Genomic DNA, 15,812 nt, shown 5'->3' with positions numbered 1-15,812 from the left:
AACAGATTTTAATTATTTTATTTTGTGTATGTAAAATTTACCAGAGAAAATAAAGACATGAACTATTAATTAAGTAGGAGTAGGGGAAACTTTTATACACATTGTTTATGAGCGTGACTCTGAAGGTATTTTTGAGCGAGCTAAGTAATTGCATGTTTTACTTCATTAATAACAACGAAATATGTCATATGTTTTTATTCAAATCAAATCAAAGCTACAAAGCTACAACACGAGGTTTTAGTTCTGGGTTATCCCAGATTACCTATATTACGACATCGTGGAACTATCCTTCGTCGCGGAGGGCATATTGCGCATTGATGTGGTCCGCGGAAGGATATGGAATAAAAGATTTGTCACAGTACTCATTCGTCATTTGTTATGTATTGACATAGGTTAAATTTGTCAGTAGACAAGGCTGTACCTGGCCAATGTGATTGGAAGGGGAAAGACGAAGCCAAAATAATTTAGCAGATAACTGTATTAAGGGACATACATTCAATGGTTTTACTTATCGTACGGTAAATGTGAATTTGAATCGGTTGCCATGTCCTTGCTGACCCAAGTATTTTCGCCCTGTGACTGAGTTTTGATGACCAATGATGAAAATCAAGGAATTTGAATAGATGCGATTTGGATAACATTGAAGAGAATCGCACGAACGTCAATGTTTTCCAAGCAGAGAGAGAAGTCTTCTGGATAGAACATCTCACCAGAGGACTAGTATGACAGTAAATTGACTGACACGAATTATATTGAAACTCAGTAGTAGTGTTGCATTTCATAGCTTTTCAGGAAAATATATGGGCCTGTATTTTAGATGTTCTTGCAATAACCTGCGATAATCGGATCATTGCTAGTTGTGATCCGTCAATTCAATTGATATTCTGTTTAGGTAGCATGAAGCTAACGTTAAAGCTAACTAGCTACTGTATATAAGATGCTGTTAGCATGGTTGTTTGCCAGCAACAATGGGCAACATGACGTATGTCACAGCATGTCACTCTCTGGTTATATAGTAGAAGTGTCTGTGGGTGTTTGAAGCGTGCAATCTATTTATCCAGAATACTTGACATCATGTAGAATGTCAAGCAAAGCAGTTTTGAGCTAACTAAATGCACATATTTCTAGATAGCTAGCCAGTGTATAACGTTAGCAATTGGGGTCAGAAAATGACAGCTGGCAGTAGGGACTGACATTGTGTACCTTGGGATTGTGTCCAGCCATGCATAAAGCTGACTGCATTGTCTGATTGTGGAAATAGTTAAACGTTAAACATTACAGAATCTGTTGTAGTTGGCTTCTGACAGGAAATATTTTGACACTAGCTCCAGTTTTGCAGTCTCAGGCAATATCAAAGGTGGACTGGAATGCACGCTTGACTTGTAATTGTGTAAACGCCACAATCACTAGTTTGCTTGACAGCTAAAGCAACGTTTAGGTGGATACATTGTTGCACCAGGGTTCTGATATCAAAAGAGAGCATCCTTCAACGTGCCTCACTAAAGAAATAACCTTAAGACACATGACCTAAATTGGACAGTTACTTTGACAATGGAGACGGTTGGAGACTTTGAATACAGCAGAAAGGACTTGGTGGGACATGGGGCTTTCGCTGTGGTGTTCAAAGGAAGGCACAGAAAGGTAACTATCTGGAACATAGAAGGTCTGCATCTCCATCTTTCCCATTGCTTTGCTTGCACCCTCCCTCCTCTTTTTTTTCTCTATGATGTTATGTGAGAGTAGTGACGTTTATATACATCTAGGTCAGTGGCATTGCACTGCAGTAAATAAAATGGCATAATGGCATAATTTTGTTTAGTTTTCCTTCAACTAACTAGACATAAATATTAGTTACGATAGTGATGCAAAAAATTGCAGTTAAATCCATTCATAGTCTTCACTGTATTCAAATATAACAATGTTATATACATGTTTGATCATGCATGTTATTGTGTTTCATAAGCCTCGATCATGTGATGATGTTGTGCAATCTTGCGTTATGGTCTGGCACTGGGTGCAGAGAGATGCGAGCCGTTCATTCATGAAACGGATGACTCAAACAGCAGTGAATAGCTCACTGATGTAGCCAGCCAGCCTAGATAAGGTGGAAAGGGAGCATGTCTGCTTGTTTTTCCTCCTTAAGGTCTTCTTTCTCCATCTTCAGTCATGATATGAGCAATAGTCTACATCTCAATGTAATCCTTTTTTTTATATCAACAATGGAATGCGATGATAGTCATCCTATTAGCTTGATTGCCCACACACTCACAGTGATGATAAAGCATCTTGACTGACTGACAGGACTGTGGCGACTCTCCATGATGGGGATGTGGACCAAACAGTGTTCTGTTGATCCAGGTGCAGCTGAAGGACGGTCAGAGAGTAGAGACTGTTACATATTTCTGAGCCTGCTCCACATCTATCTCACTGTGTGATGCATCCAGGGATTATGTTACCATGCTACCCTATTGCCACTGTGTAGTGTACAGTATTGTATTAATTTATTCTGAGAGCAGAACATCAGTATGCAAAGATTCATAATACAGTAGGTAGCTACTCCAATGGTGAAGGTATGTCAACATTAAGACAATATGGATACAATAACAGGGGTGTCATACTCAAATTCACACACAAACCATATTGATAAAACACAAGGAATTTGCGGGCCAGACATTTTACATAAAAGGGATGATATCATCATGGTACCCTATTGCCACTGTGCATATCAAACTTTATTTGTCACATGCGCCGAATACAAGTGTGGACTTTACCGTGAAATGCTTAATTACAAGCCCTTAATTAACCAACTGCAGTTCAAGAAGAAGAAAATATTTACCACGTAGACTATAATAAAAAGTAACACAATAAGAATAACAATAACGAGGCTAAATACAGGGGGCACCGGTACTGAGTCAGAGCGCGGGGGTACAGGCTAGTTGAGGTAATCTGTACATGTAGGTGGGGGCGAAGTGACTATGCATAGATAACAAACAAACAGCGAGTAGCAGCAGTGTGCAAAAGGGAGGGGGTTCGATGTAAATTGTCCGGTGGCGATTTTATGAATTGTTCAGCAGTCATGGCTTGGGGGTAGAAGCTGCTGAGGAGCCTTTTCGTCCTAGACTTGGCGCCCCGGATCCGCTTGCCGTGCGGTAGCAGACAAAACAGTATAACTTGGGTGGCTGGAGTCTCTGACAATTTTATGGGCTTTCCTCTGACACCGCCTATTATATAGGTCCTGGATGGCATGGAGCTTGGCCCCAGTGATGCACTGGGCCGTTCGCACTACCGTCTGTCGCTCCATACGGTCAGATGCCGAGCAGTTGCCATACAAGGCGGTGAGGCAACTGGTCAGGATGGTGCTGCTGTAGAACCGTTTGAGGATCTGGGGACCCATGGCAAATCCTTTCAGTCTCCTGAGGGGGAAAAGGTTTTATCGTGCCCTCTTCACGACTGTCTTGGTATGTTTGGACCATGATAGTTCGTTGGTGATGTGGACACCCAGGAACTTGAAACTCTCAACCCGCTCCACTACAGCCCCGTCGATGTTAATGGTGGCCTGTTCGGCCTGCCTTTTCCTGTAGTCCACGATCAGCTCCTTTGTCTTGTTCACATTGAGGGAGAGGTTGTTGTCCTGGCACCACAATATCAGTTCTCTGACCTCCCTATAGGCCGTCTCGTTGTCGGTGATCAGGCCTACCCACCACTGTTGTGTCGTCAGCAAACGTAATGATGGTGTTGGAGTTGTGTTTGGCCACGCGTCGTGGGTGACCAGGGAGTACAGGAGGGGACGAAGGACACACCTCAGAGGGGCCCCAGTGTTAAGGATCAGTGTGGCAGACTTGTTGTTGCCTACTCTTACCACCTGGGGGCAGCCCATCAGGAAGATTTTAAAAATTCCCTGGTTGCACATGTGACATGCTGTAAAAATTTGGTTAAACTGATTTAAGTTTGCCTGCATTAAAGTCCCCAGCCACTAGGAGCGCCGCTTCTGGGTGAGCATTTTCTTCTTTGCTTATGGCCTTATAGAGTTGGTAGAGTGAGCTTTGTGGTGGTAAATAACATTTGTCCAGCCTTTGCTGCTATGCTTACAGATGTGCATAATATGCTGTGACCCTAATCAAAAAGTTTTGAATAACTCCAAATAACAAAAACGTTGCTAGGTTGTTGTAACATTTGAACTTGAAACATGTTTTAATTTTTTTTTGCACTGCATGGATCACCAGTGCTGTTGAATGCAGCATTGATGTATGGTGCACTCAAAATGTATTACTTTGTTGAGTATCCAGCCTAGGCTACTGCTCAAATGTTTTTGTAATAGGCCTTCATGTTTTGCATCTGCATGGCGTTTTGTAGCAGGTTTTGTTTTTTGGTTATTAGTTGTCAAACGTTTAAAAACCAAAGCCAGACTGCAACATTTAACACTGAACAAAAATATTAACGCAACATATAAAGTGTTGGTACCATGTTTCATGAGCTGAAATAAGACCACAGAAATTTTCCAAAAGGCACAAAAATAGTATTTCTCTCATTCTGTACACACGTTTTTTTTACATCCTTGTTAGTGACCACCTGACAGGTGTGGCATATCAAGAAACTAATTAAACAGCGTGATCATTACAAAGGTGCACCTTGTGCTGGGGACAATAAAAGGCTTCTAAAAAATGTGCAGTTTTGTCACACAACACTACCACAGATGTCTCAAGTTGAGGGAGCGTGCAATTGGCATGTTGACTGCAGGAATGTCCACCAGAGCTGTTGCCAGATAATTTAATGTTAATTTCACAACCATAAACCACCTCCAACGTCGTTTTTTGAGAATTTAGCAGTACCTACAACCGGCCTCAACTGCAGACCACGTGTAACCACGCCAGCCCAGGACCTCCACATCATTTTCACCTGCGGAAGTGTCTGAGACCAGTGTGTATGGCATCGTGTGGGCGAGCGGTTTGCTGATGTCATCCTTGTGAACAGAGTTCCCCATGGTGGAGTTATAGTATGGGCAGGCATAAGCTATGGACATTGAACACAATTGGATTTTATTCATGACAATTTGAATGGACAGAGATCCTGAGGCCCATTTTCTGATCCCACACCCCAACCTTTTTTTAAGATCAACAAATGCGTATCTGTATTTCCAGTTATGTGAAATCCATAGATTAGGGCCTAATGAATTTATTTAAATTGACTGATTTACTTATATGAACTAACTCAGTAAAATCTTTGACATTGTTGCATGTTTCGTTTATATTTTTGTTCAGTGTAGTAGCCTAGCTAGGACTGTGGCATGTGTCTGTACACTTTCCCTCCACTGTGGACACACGAACACAGCGCGATTGACTTTCAATTCATTGACGCAAGCGCATCAGGCTGTAATTTCATAAAGTAGATGACTCAACTGTTGACTCATTTATACTCATTGTGTGTCCTATTGTCCTTTAGTAGTAACTTTAGAACCAACACTTGGCATGGACATTTAGCCTACAACAGTTTAAACTTTCAGTCTGGTAGAAGCTTAGGTCAGCGGTAGAAGACTAGCCCTATGCGTTTTCCTATGACCAGAACATAGCAGCTAAATTTAGTGTACATTTGAAGCTGTGTATACTACCAGTGTACTGGTATGTGACCTGATGTCCTTCCAGTGATATTCTTGAGCTGGTTAAAATGCAAGAACCAATAACATCCCGTTCTGTCTGTCCTCCATCTCCTAGCTTAGGTGGAAATAATCCTATAAATATAAGGCATGCCGATGCAGGGTTATAAATATTCCAATCGCATGATGCCAGGTCCACTTTTAACAGGGCTGATGAATTGCCTCATATTTTAAGCATCCTACTGTAGTTTGAACTAGCCCTGCTGTCACTGTTTAGACCAGGGATGGGCAACTTTTATGGGGTCGGGACCACCAAAAAATCTGAACTCATCATGAGGGGCCACAGTTACTCGCTGGTCTGTGTACCCGCATCCGTAACCCCCCCCAAATTGCCAGCAAACAGTTTTGTCCCCCCCTCTTGGTTTGATAGTGGAGAGACAGCAGATAATTCAAACATAATAACAAGCTTAGATTGCTAAATGAGTTTTGCAGTTAGCTATCAAAACTATTTTAGCTGAAATGGGCTAAATGACTGACTGTCAGTGACGTACAGAGCCCTTGACTTTTTCCACATTTTGTTACTTTATGGCCTTATTCTAAAATTGATGAAATTGTTTCCCCCCATAAACTTACACACAATAGCCCATAATGACAAAGCAAAAGTAGGTTTTTAGACATTTTTGCAAATTTTATGACAAATTAAAAAACTGAAATCACATTTATACAAGTATTTAGACCCTTTACTCAGTACTTTGTTGAAGCACCTTTGTCAGCGATTACAGCATTGAGTCTTCTTGGGGGGGTTGATCAGCTTTAATATTGTAGCTTCCATCAATGTAATTGTCTGCATCACTTTCAATCCCCCATTGTTGTCCTGTTTGAAGGTGAACCTTCACGCCAGTCTGAGGCCCTGAGCGCTCTAGAGCAGGTTTTTATCAAGGATCTCTCTTTACTTTGCTCCGTTCATCTTTGCCTCGATCCTGACTAGTCTCAAAGTCCCTGCCGCTGAAAAACATCCCCACACCATAATGCTGCCACCACCATGCTTCACCGTCAGGATGGTGCCAGGTTTCCTCCAGACGTGACACTTGGCATTATTGGTTTCATCAGACCAGAGAATCTTGTTTCTCATCGTCTGAGAGTCTTTAGGTGGGATGTCATGTGCCTTTTACAGAGGAGTGGCTTCCGTCTGGCCCCTCTACCATAAAGGCCTGATTGGTGGAGTGCTTCAGAGATGGGAGAACCTTCCAGAAGGACAACCATCTCCACAGAGGAACTCTAGAGCTCTGTCAGAGTGGCCATCAGGTTCTTGGTAACCTCCCTCACCAAGGCCCCTGATTGCTCAGTTTGGCCAGGTGCCAGCTCTAGAAAGAGTCTTGGTGGTTCCAAACTTCTTCCATTTAAGAATAATGACCACTGTGTTCTTGGGGACCTTTAAATGCTGTAGAACTTTTTTGGTACCCTTCCCCAGATCAGTGCATCGACACAATCCTGCGGACAATTCCTTTGACCTCATGGCTTGGTTTTTGCTCTGACATGCACTGTCAGCTGTGGGCTCTTATACAGACATTTGTGCCTTTCCAAATCATGTCCAATCAATTGAATTTACCACAGGTGGACTCCAATCAAGTTATAGAAACATCTCAAGGATGTTCAATGGAAACAGGATGGACCTGAGCTCAATTTCGAGTGGCAAATGTCAAGGGGTGTGTATACTTTCCGAAGACACTGTACATAACAAGAGAAAATGCTAATGCACATCCAAATTAAGAAATTGCACCTGATGTATTGTAACTTGCAACAGTATAGTTGAGACCCCAAATGAGTTCCTAAATTGATCCGAGGGCCTTCATGTGGCCCACTGGCTGCCATTTGCAAATCCCAGATTTTGACATTGGGACATCATCGTATGCGTTTGCCTATTGTCTTTTCTATTCTGGATTTTGTCTTACAGGGTCTAGTGCATTTTAGAATGTAGAATCTGTAGTGAGATCACTCACTACAGGTGCAGATATGAACATCTTTATTCATTATTGTCTGTCTCTTTGTCTCCTGTGATCTATTCACTAAGTCCTGCAGCCATGCCGTCACTATTGAGATCGCATATGCGTTTGCCTGTTGTCTTTTCTTTGTGGGTTTTGTCTTACACAGTGTAGTCATGGTGGCAGAGCCTAGTGGTTAAGAGCATTGGGACAGTAGCTGAAAAGTTGCAGGTTCAAATCCTGAGCACAAATTATTATCTACAATGACGGCCTACCCCAGGCCAAACTCGGACGATGCTGTGCCAATTGTGCGCCGCCCTATGGGACTCCCAATCACGGCCGATTGTGATACAGCCTGGAATCAGGGTCTGTAGTGACGCCTCTAGCACTGAGATGCAGTACATAGGCCGTTGCGCCACTCGGGAGCCTCATCGGGCTATACCTGCTGAAAGGGGCTAACAATAGATTTATTTGGATTGTTCTGGTTCAACGTCAGCAATAGTTTTGGCAGTTTTGCTTTAAACAATCAGTGTATATGGTCATTTTAAGATAAAGGGTCAAGTTGATAATGCCATAGCTAATTTGTGTAAACAATAAATATTGATGTATTACTAGCTCAAACTTTGAATCTGCAAAAACAACAAGTTAATTAGTAGGTGATGGTGATTTAGTCAGCTCAGACCGATCCAGCTAAGAGAGGCCCAGCTCAGACCGATCCAGCTAAGAGAGGCCCAGCTCAGACCGATCCAGCTAAGAGAGGCCCAGCTCAGACCGATCCAGCTAAGAGAGGCCCAGCTCAGACCGATCCAGCTAAGAGAGGCCCAGCTCAGACCGATCCAGCTAAGAGAGGCCCAGCTCAGACCGATCCAGCTAAGAGAGGCCCAGCTCAGACCGATCCAGCTAAGAGAGGCCCAGCTCAGACCGATCCAGCTAAGAGAGGCCCAGCTCAGACCGATCCAGCTAAGAGAGGCTCAGACCGATCCAGCTAAGAGGCCCAGCTCAGACCGATCCAGCTAAGAGAGGCCCAGCTCAGACCGATCCAGCTAAGAGAGGCCCAGCTCAGACCGATCCAGCTAAGAGAGGCCCAGCTCAGACCGATCCAGCTAAGAGAGGCCCAGCTCAGACCGATCCAGCTAAGAGAGGCCCAGCTCAGACCGATCCAGCTAAGAGAGGCCCAGCTCAGACCGATCCAGCTAAGAGAGGCCCAGCTCAGACCGATCCAGCTAAGAGAGGCCCAGCTCAGACCGATCCAGCTAAGAGAGGCCCAGCCCAGCTTATGAGCTCCATCAGCAGAAGATTTTAATTTAGAATGGAAAATGTATGTTTGTGCATCGTATCGCATCAAACTGAATGACATCAATTAATTCTCTAGTCAAACCGAATCGCACCAAATCATTTCAAACTAAAACATATTGTTCCCGTATCGGAGCCCATGTGTATAGATGTGTATCGAATCGCCTTGAAAGGGAGAGATGCCCATTCCTATGTTGCTGACATTAAAGGCTTCCACATGTTTTTGTTCGGCTGGCACCTAATAGTTGCTCACATACTCCCTTAAAAGACCTTCACTTGAAAAACAAGAAAAAAAAACAGCAATAGTCCATCTTGAGGCACCTTAGCCATTATGCACTTCCTCAAAATAATTGAACTGAAGAAATTGTCAGAGGAGATCTTAGTTGTGCAATTTTACATCTAACTAATAAAAAACGTCCAATGGAAAGTGCTTACTTTTCCCTTCAGTCTCTCTGACTGTCTCTGTGTCATCATAGCAGGAGCCTGGTCATTAACTTGATTTGGTGCAAACAATACCCACCACCCTCTGCTCAGCATTACACCATAGGCCGATGGGGTGATTCTATTGTATGGGGTTTCTGTTTGCTGCACTGCCTCGGTATATGTCACGGTTGGCTGGGGCATGCTGTCACGTGCTGCCTCCCTGTGCTACTACCAGTAGAACCCTGTCTAGTGGCAGATCCAATTGCAACACAGAATTAAAACCTCTCCTATTAACCTAGATTCATTTGGAAAGCAGCAGCCCTTTTTATTCATAGAATTCCTCTCGGAAAGTCTTACAATGCACCATCCATTCCACCTAGCCTAATAATGTAGGCTAGTTGTGGTCATTGTCCAAGCTCAGTGTCTCTGTAGCTCAAGGGCAAATAAATCAAGTATTTTGTGTCATGTGAGCTTGAATAGTGATTATTTTAATAAGCTACTCCGTCACTCTAAGGGCTCATGTGAATGAAGAAAGCATGGTCTCTAAACTTGAGTAGAAAAAAGGTCTCTCGCTCAGGTTTTAGTGGAAGTGGGCTACCTCGCATGATAACTCAGTGTTCTAGTATTCTTTTGACTGTTTTGTCATTCAGTGTCACAGAGGCCTATCTGATTGAAACCCGAGAAACCTGTGTTGATTTTATGTCTAAGTTGTTCTCTCTTCCCCCACATCTCTCTCACAGTGCACACCAAGCAATTAAAGGCCAGCTGGCCTAGGCTTTACACACACGTGTGAGTGATGGGGGAACTGAACACATCTAAAGGGATTTGAACTAATTGTTCTTTATTTCTCTCCTTGCTCCATCTGCAGAAGACTGATTGGGAGGTGGCCGTCAAGAGCATTAACAAGAAGAACCTCTCCAAGTCCCAGATCCTGCTTGGCAAGGAAATCAAAATCCTCAAGGTGAGTAGTATGCTTAACCTAATTGCTTGTCATTTATCTTGGAAACGTATTTAGAGAATTAGTTGACATCGATCCTCCATCAGTCAGCAGGTTTGATTGAAAGGCCTTGACTTCCTTGTTATAAATGTAAATAGAAGCCAGTCGTCACGTCAACAGTACAGTACCTAATGCATCACTAATATGCTTCTTTCTTCATTACTTTTCCCAGGAACTTCAACATGAGAACATTGTGGCACTTTACGATGTCCAGGTAAGTCCTTATCTGGTTTTCCATTGAAGTAAGGTCGAGCTCAGCTGATTGCAGGCAGACTGGGTGTGTCTACTGCATTTGAGTTAGCCTAACTTCACTAAAGCTGCGTGCACTCTGGTGCTTTTTACGATGACCGCTCTTCGATTCAACTAGCCATTCTCTTCAACAGTGCTCAATTAGACCTATATGGCTAGAATCCAATTATTTTATTCATTATAACCAGCCAAATGGGACAGTGCATGGGCAGTGCAGTGCAACTGTACACAAGCAGAACACTCACAATCACTAGATCACCAGTGAGACAGACAGACACATAATGAGTTGCCAAGCTCCTGAGAAGGCCTTTTCTCTGTTTGCCCGGTCCATGCGGAGCTGGCTGCAGATTACCAGAGCAGAAGTATGTGTGTAATGTTAGTGGACATTCATGTGTAAACCATTAACTCCGATAAGACTTCTGACTGGTGGTCCAAGGCTGTGACAACTGATTGACTGGTGGAGCTTCTCAGTCACATGACACCACATGACTGGCCATGGTTACTCCAGCATCACGCCCATCACCTCCGCTGGTGGTCAATCAGCACACACCGCTGACAGTCCTCAGTGATGTAACGGGGCCAGGGGGCAGGGTCGTCCACTTCAAGGTGGGTGACAAAATGGCTGCCACCAAAGGTCAGGTTTTAGTCTAACTCACCATGACCTTACTTCATGGTGACTACTGGACTTGTAGCTTTGGTTCACCATGGAAATCACTGAGAGCTGTCTATAAAAGAGCAGGAAAGCCTTTGAAAATCAGCTTAGCTCAGCCCTCAGTCCGAGAGCTCTCTGTGTGCGTGGGTTTTATTGTTCACTCCAAGGTTAGCAGGTAGTCCTATGAGTCGCTCTGCGTTCTCTATTTATAAAAAGCCTTTCCAGTAGGGTTCCAGCCAATAGGGAGAGATGGAAAGAGCTGTAAAGAGAGAGAGAGTTATTGAAGTCATGATCAAGCAGCGCTGCCCACATGGTGAGGCACTTTCTTTGTTTACTTAAGCCTCCCACCGGGACCCTGCTGCTCTACCCATCCGGCCCTCCTCCCTTCATCCCTCTATCCGCACCCCTGATGTGATCACCACTTATAGTCAGACCTTTCATTATACTAATTTAGCGTGTGATGTATAATGTGTTTGAAAATCCCCTTATCAATACTGAATGGACTGAGTGGATGGAAGTACGGGGTTTCCACTAATACAGGCACTAGGTGCCAATATCTTTTCATACCCCTTATGATTAAGGTTATGATTGGGGGTCAGGGAGTCTGATCATAGATAACTACTTGACCAAGAGTATGTGGACTCGTTCTCGTCGAACATCTCATTCAAAAGTCATGGGCATTAAAATGGAGTTGGTCCCCTCCTTTGCTGCATAACAGCCTCTACTCTTCTGGGAATGCATTCCACTAGATGTTCGAATATTGCTGCGGGGACTTGCTTCCATTCAGCCACAACAGCATTAGTGAGGTCGGGCACCAATGTTGGGCTATTAGGGCTGGCTCGCAGACCAGGTTTCCAATTAATCTCAAAGGTATTTGATGGGGTTGAAGTCAGGGCTCTGTGCAGGCCAGTCAGGTTCTTCCACACTGATCTCGACAATTCATTTCTATATTGTCATGCTGAAACAGGAAAGGGCCTTCCCCAAACTGTTGCCACAAAGTTTGAAGCACATAATCGTCTAGAATGTCATTGTATACTGTTGTGTTAAGATTTCCCTTTTTACTGAAAATAAGGGGCCTAGCCCGACCCATGGAAAACGATCCCAGACCATTATTCCTCCTCCACCAAACTTTCCAGTTGGCACTAATCTACAGGTAGAGTTCTCCAAACCCAAGCATTCTCCAAACCCAGATTCCTTTGTCGGACTGCCAGATGGTGAAGCGTGATTCATCACTCCAGAGAATGTGTTTCCACTGCTCCAGAGTCAAATGGTGGTGAGTTTTTCACCACTCTAGCCACGTTTGGCATTGCGCATGGTGATGTTAGGCTTGTGTGTGGCTGCTCGGCCATGGAAACCCATTTTGTTAAGCTCCCGGTGAACAGTTCTTGTGCTGACGTTTCCAGAGGCAGTTTGAAACTCTGTAGTGAGTGTTGCAACCGAGAACAGATGATTTTTACGCGCTACTTGCTTCAGCACCCGGCAGTCCCGTTCTGTGAGCTTGTGTGGCCTACCACTTATCGGCTGAGTCGTTGTTGCGCCTAGAGGTTTCCACTTAAAAAAATACAGCACTTACAGTTGACCGTGGCAGCACTAGCAGGGCAGAAATTTGACAGACTTTTTGGGAAGGTGGCATCCTATGACAGTGCAATGTTGAGTCGCTGAGCTCTTCAGTAAGGCCATTCTACTGCCAATGTTTGGCTATGGAGATTGCATTTGTTGTATGCTCGTTTGTATACACCTGTCAGCATCGGGTGTAGCTGAAATAACCGAATCCACTCATTTGAAGGGATGTCCACATAATTTTGTGTATAAATACTGGATGTGGTTAGGGGAGCGGGCAAGTTCTACCTGAAAGTGAGTAGGAATGCCATAGAACACTAACCATAAGTGAAGACACTGGTTTGGGCTTTGTGTGTAGTGTCTTAGTCAGTCTCTTTCTTTCTCTCCCCTCTCTTCTCCTCTCCCCCCATTGGCAGTACCCTCCCTGGGCCATCTCTCCCCTCTGCAGCTGTCACTTTTGGCACACAGGCAGTGGGGCTTAGAGATGCCGTCTGAAAGGGAAGAGAGGAGAGACTGCAGCTTTGGCGTTTTTAGAGGGAGACAAAGATAGTGTTGCAGTGTTATTGATGGGTGTTAGGCCTCCAAGCGCTCTCTCTTTCTAGGGTTTCTTTTCACTCTCTCTCTTTCTATTGCACTCTCTCATTTCTCTCCTTTGTTTTGTTCCCCTGGTCATGGTTCCCCCTCTCCAGTCACCAGTTACAATCTTGGCCTTTCTGTATGTCTGTCTGGTGTTATGATGTTTATTCCACTCTCTGACCATCTGAATGTGCAGCCTGACCGTAATGGAGAAGTGTGGGAGAACACTGGCTCCTGGCTTTGTGACTGCTGGGTTTCTCTCTCCCTGTCATTCTTCCCTCTTTCCCTTCCTCCCTTTTTTTTCTCCCTCTCCTACTTCTCCTTCTCTCCCTCCTGTTTCTCTGTCTCTCTCTCTGTGTGGGCCTCTGCCCAGCCTCTTCAGCTGTTCTGGCTTGCACTACATGCACCGGGTCACTCAGTTTACCCAGAGAGCTGTAAATGATAGGGCTTGTGCAACAACCACCAGACAGAGTTACAGCATTGTCCTGGTGGGGGCATTGGGGCACCCTCCCCCCTCCCTTTGACTGACAAGGAAAATAGTTGCCATTGTCGGCAAGGTCGCTGTTGTGAGACAAATACCTAAGACAGCTGCCACCCTATCTTTCCAATAGAAGATAGCAGTTGCTCATGCATCTTTGCCCTCATTCCTGTGGCTGTTTATGGAGCCCCGGTTAAAGGTGCAATATGCATAAATCGCTCCATCATTTCATCTCAAACGCAGTAAAAAATAATAATTCAATAACCAAAAATAATGTATTTTCAACTGTTTGAAGCTGGTGTTCAAAACTAATAGTAAAAGACGTAAAATGTAACTCAACAATAGGAAACATAGAAAAAGAACACACAGAACCGTTTATACAGCTTCCTAGACTTGCTTTTATTGAGTGACAGATCTATAACTCACATTTCTATGTGGATTTGGTATGGTTGCCCAAAACGTTAAATATTGTAGCTTTAACATTTAGCAAGGCCTAGCACGGGGGTAGGCAACTAGATTCAGCCACAGGCTGATTTTTTTGTGTGGAGGGGGCGGAACATAATTACATTAATTTGACACTGCAAATTGATCACAACTAAGCCCAAAAATAGATTGTTATTTTCAAATACAATTTCATACCTTATTTGAATTGAGACACGATCACATATTTATTTGTGGGAATACTTTGGAACAGGTATTTTTTATTTGTGGGAATACTTTGGAACAGGTATTTTTTATTCGTGGGAATACTTTGGAACAGGTATTTTTTATTTGTGGGAATACTTTGGAACAGGTATTTTTTATTCGTGGCAATACTTTGGAACAGGTATTTTTTATTTGTGGGAATACTTTGGAACAGGTATTTTTTATTTGTGGGAATACTTTGGAACAGGTATTTTTTATTTGTGGGAATACTTTGGAACAGGTATTTTTTATTTGTGGGAATACTTTGGAACAGGTATTTTTTATTTGTGGGAATACTTTGGAACAGGTATTTTTTATTTGTGGGAATACTTTGGAACAGGTATTTTTTATTTGTGGGAATAATTGGGATTTCTGCAATTTATATATTTTTTGGCTGAACTCGTGGTATTGCTGAATTTAAGAAAATAATGTTTTTGTCCAAATAGTAAAATAACAAAAACTAGACCTGACATCTGGATTCAGATATAGGCCTAGATATTAGCCTGTCCTTACTCCTCCTACTCTTCAGTCTTAGTTAAGGTGGCGGGCCGCTAGTGGTTATCGATGCCACACCCCTGAAAGGCCAATTAAGGAAGTGTGGTCTGTTTACAGTCGACAGTCATTAGTTGAGGGTAGGAGGACTGTCACTGCGTGTTTGTAAGAGTGTGAGGTGGTGCCTCGTTTAGAGAAGGCTGCTTGAAAGGCCCGCTTCACGGTAAGGTCTCCTTTAGATCTAAATGTTGGCAAAACATATAGCCTATAGACACAAACATCACAGACCTTGTGATAGCAATCATTTATGTGTAGTATACAGTATACCCTATGAGGGCTAAGCAGAGACCTCCTCACTCTTACTTTCTCATTCACACACACACACACACACACACACACACACACACACACACGTACACACACACGCGTGCTCTCACACAATCACACTGTTGCTATTCCTGGTCTTCTGGCCTACACCACTGTGTGCTAATACCTCAGTGACACATTAGTGTGAATGTGGTCTCTAACCATGCACTGACTAGTTTCTCACACATTCTTTGTGAACCCCTGTGTGTGTGAGATTTCCAACTGTTTTTATCTCCTTCTGCACGTATTGGAAGTCTCTGTGGAAAGAAAACCAACGTCTGATAAATTACTCAATATAACTCATTAATTAGAGTGTTTTCAGAAAGGAGTCATGTTTATAAAGCCAGTATAGGAGTAGGGCTGGGTGACGGGAAGGTTTCAGAGCGTATTCTGATCCTGAGGTGTTCTGCTCATTAGGCTTCTGTCATAATAACAGGCCTATGCAACACTAGCTAAGCTACATCTGTCCC

At 43.6% G+C, this 15,812-nt stretch overlaps 1 protein-coding gene across 10 annotated transcripts in view; it reads left to right on the top strand.

Annotated features, from left to right (window-relative positions):
* The first annotated feature begins 359 nt into the window (after nucleotides 1-359).
* Nucleotides 360-15,812, top strand: part of LOC118397537 (serine/threonine-protein kinase ULK2-like) — a 61,421-nt gene continuing 45,968 nt past the window's right edge. For 7 of the 10 annotated variants that reach the window (XM_052467779.1, XM_052467778.1, XM_052467776.1 and 4 more), the window contains exons 1-3: nucleotides 360-1,641; nucleotides 10,157-10,249; nucleotides 10,458-10,499. In XM_052467779.1, the coding sequence (XP_052323739.1) occupies nucleotides 1,552-1,641; nucleotides 10,157-10,249; nucleotides 10,458-10,499 (225 nt within the window). In that variant the 5' untranslated portion in view covers nucleotides 360-1,551. The remainder of the gene's footprint in view (nucleotides 1,642-10,156; nucleotides 10,250-10,457; nucleotides 10,500-15,812) is intronic. The other 3 variants (XM_035792417.2, XM_035792416.2, XM_035792414.2) reach the window with 3 other exon arrangements.

This window comes from Oncorhynchus keta, chromosome 18, assembly GCF_023373465.1.
Source record: "Oncorhynchus keta strain PuntledgeMale-10-30-2019 chromosome 18, Oket_V2, whole genome shotgun sequence".
Taxonomy (NCBI): Eukaryota; Metazoa; Chordata; class Actinopteri; order Salmoniformes; family Salmonidae; genus Oncorhynchus; species Oncorhynchus keta.
This window is presented reverse-complemented; position numbering and strand designations above follow the sequence as displayed.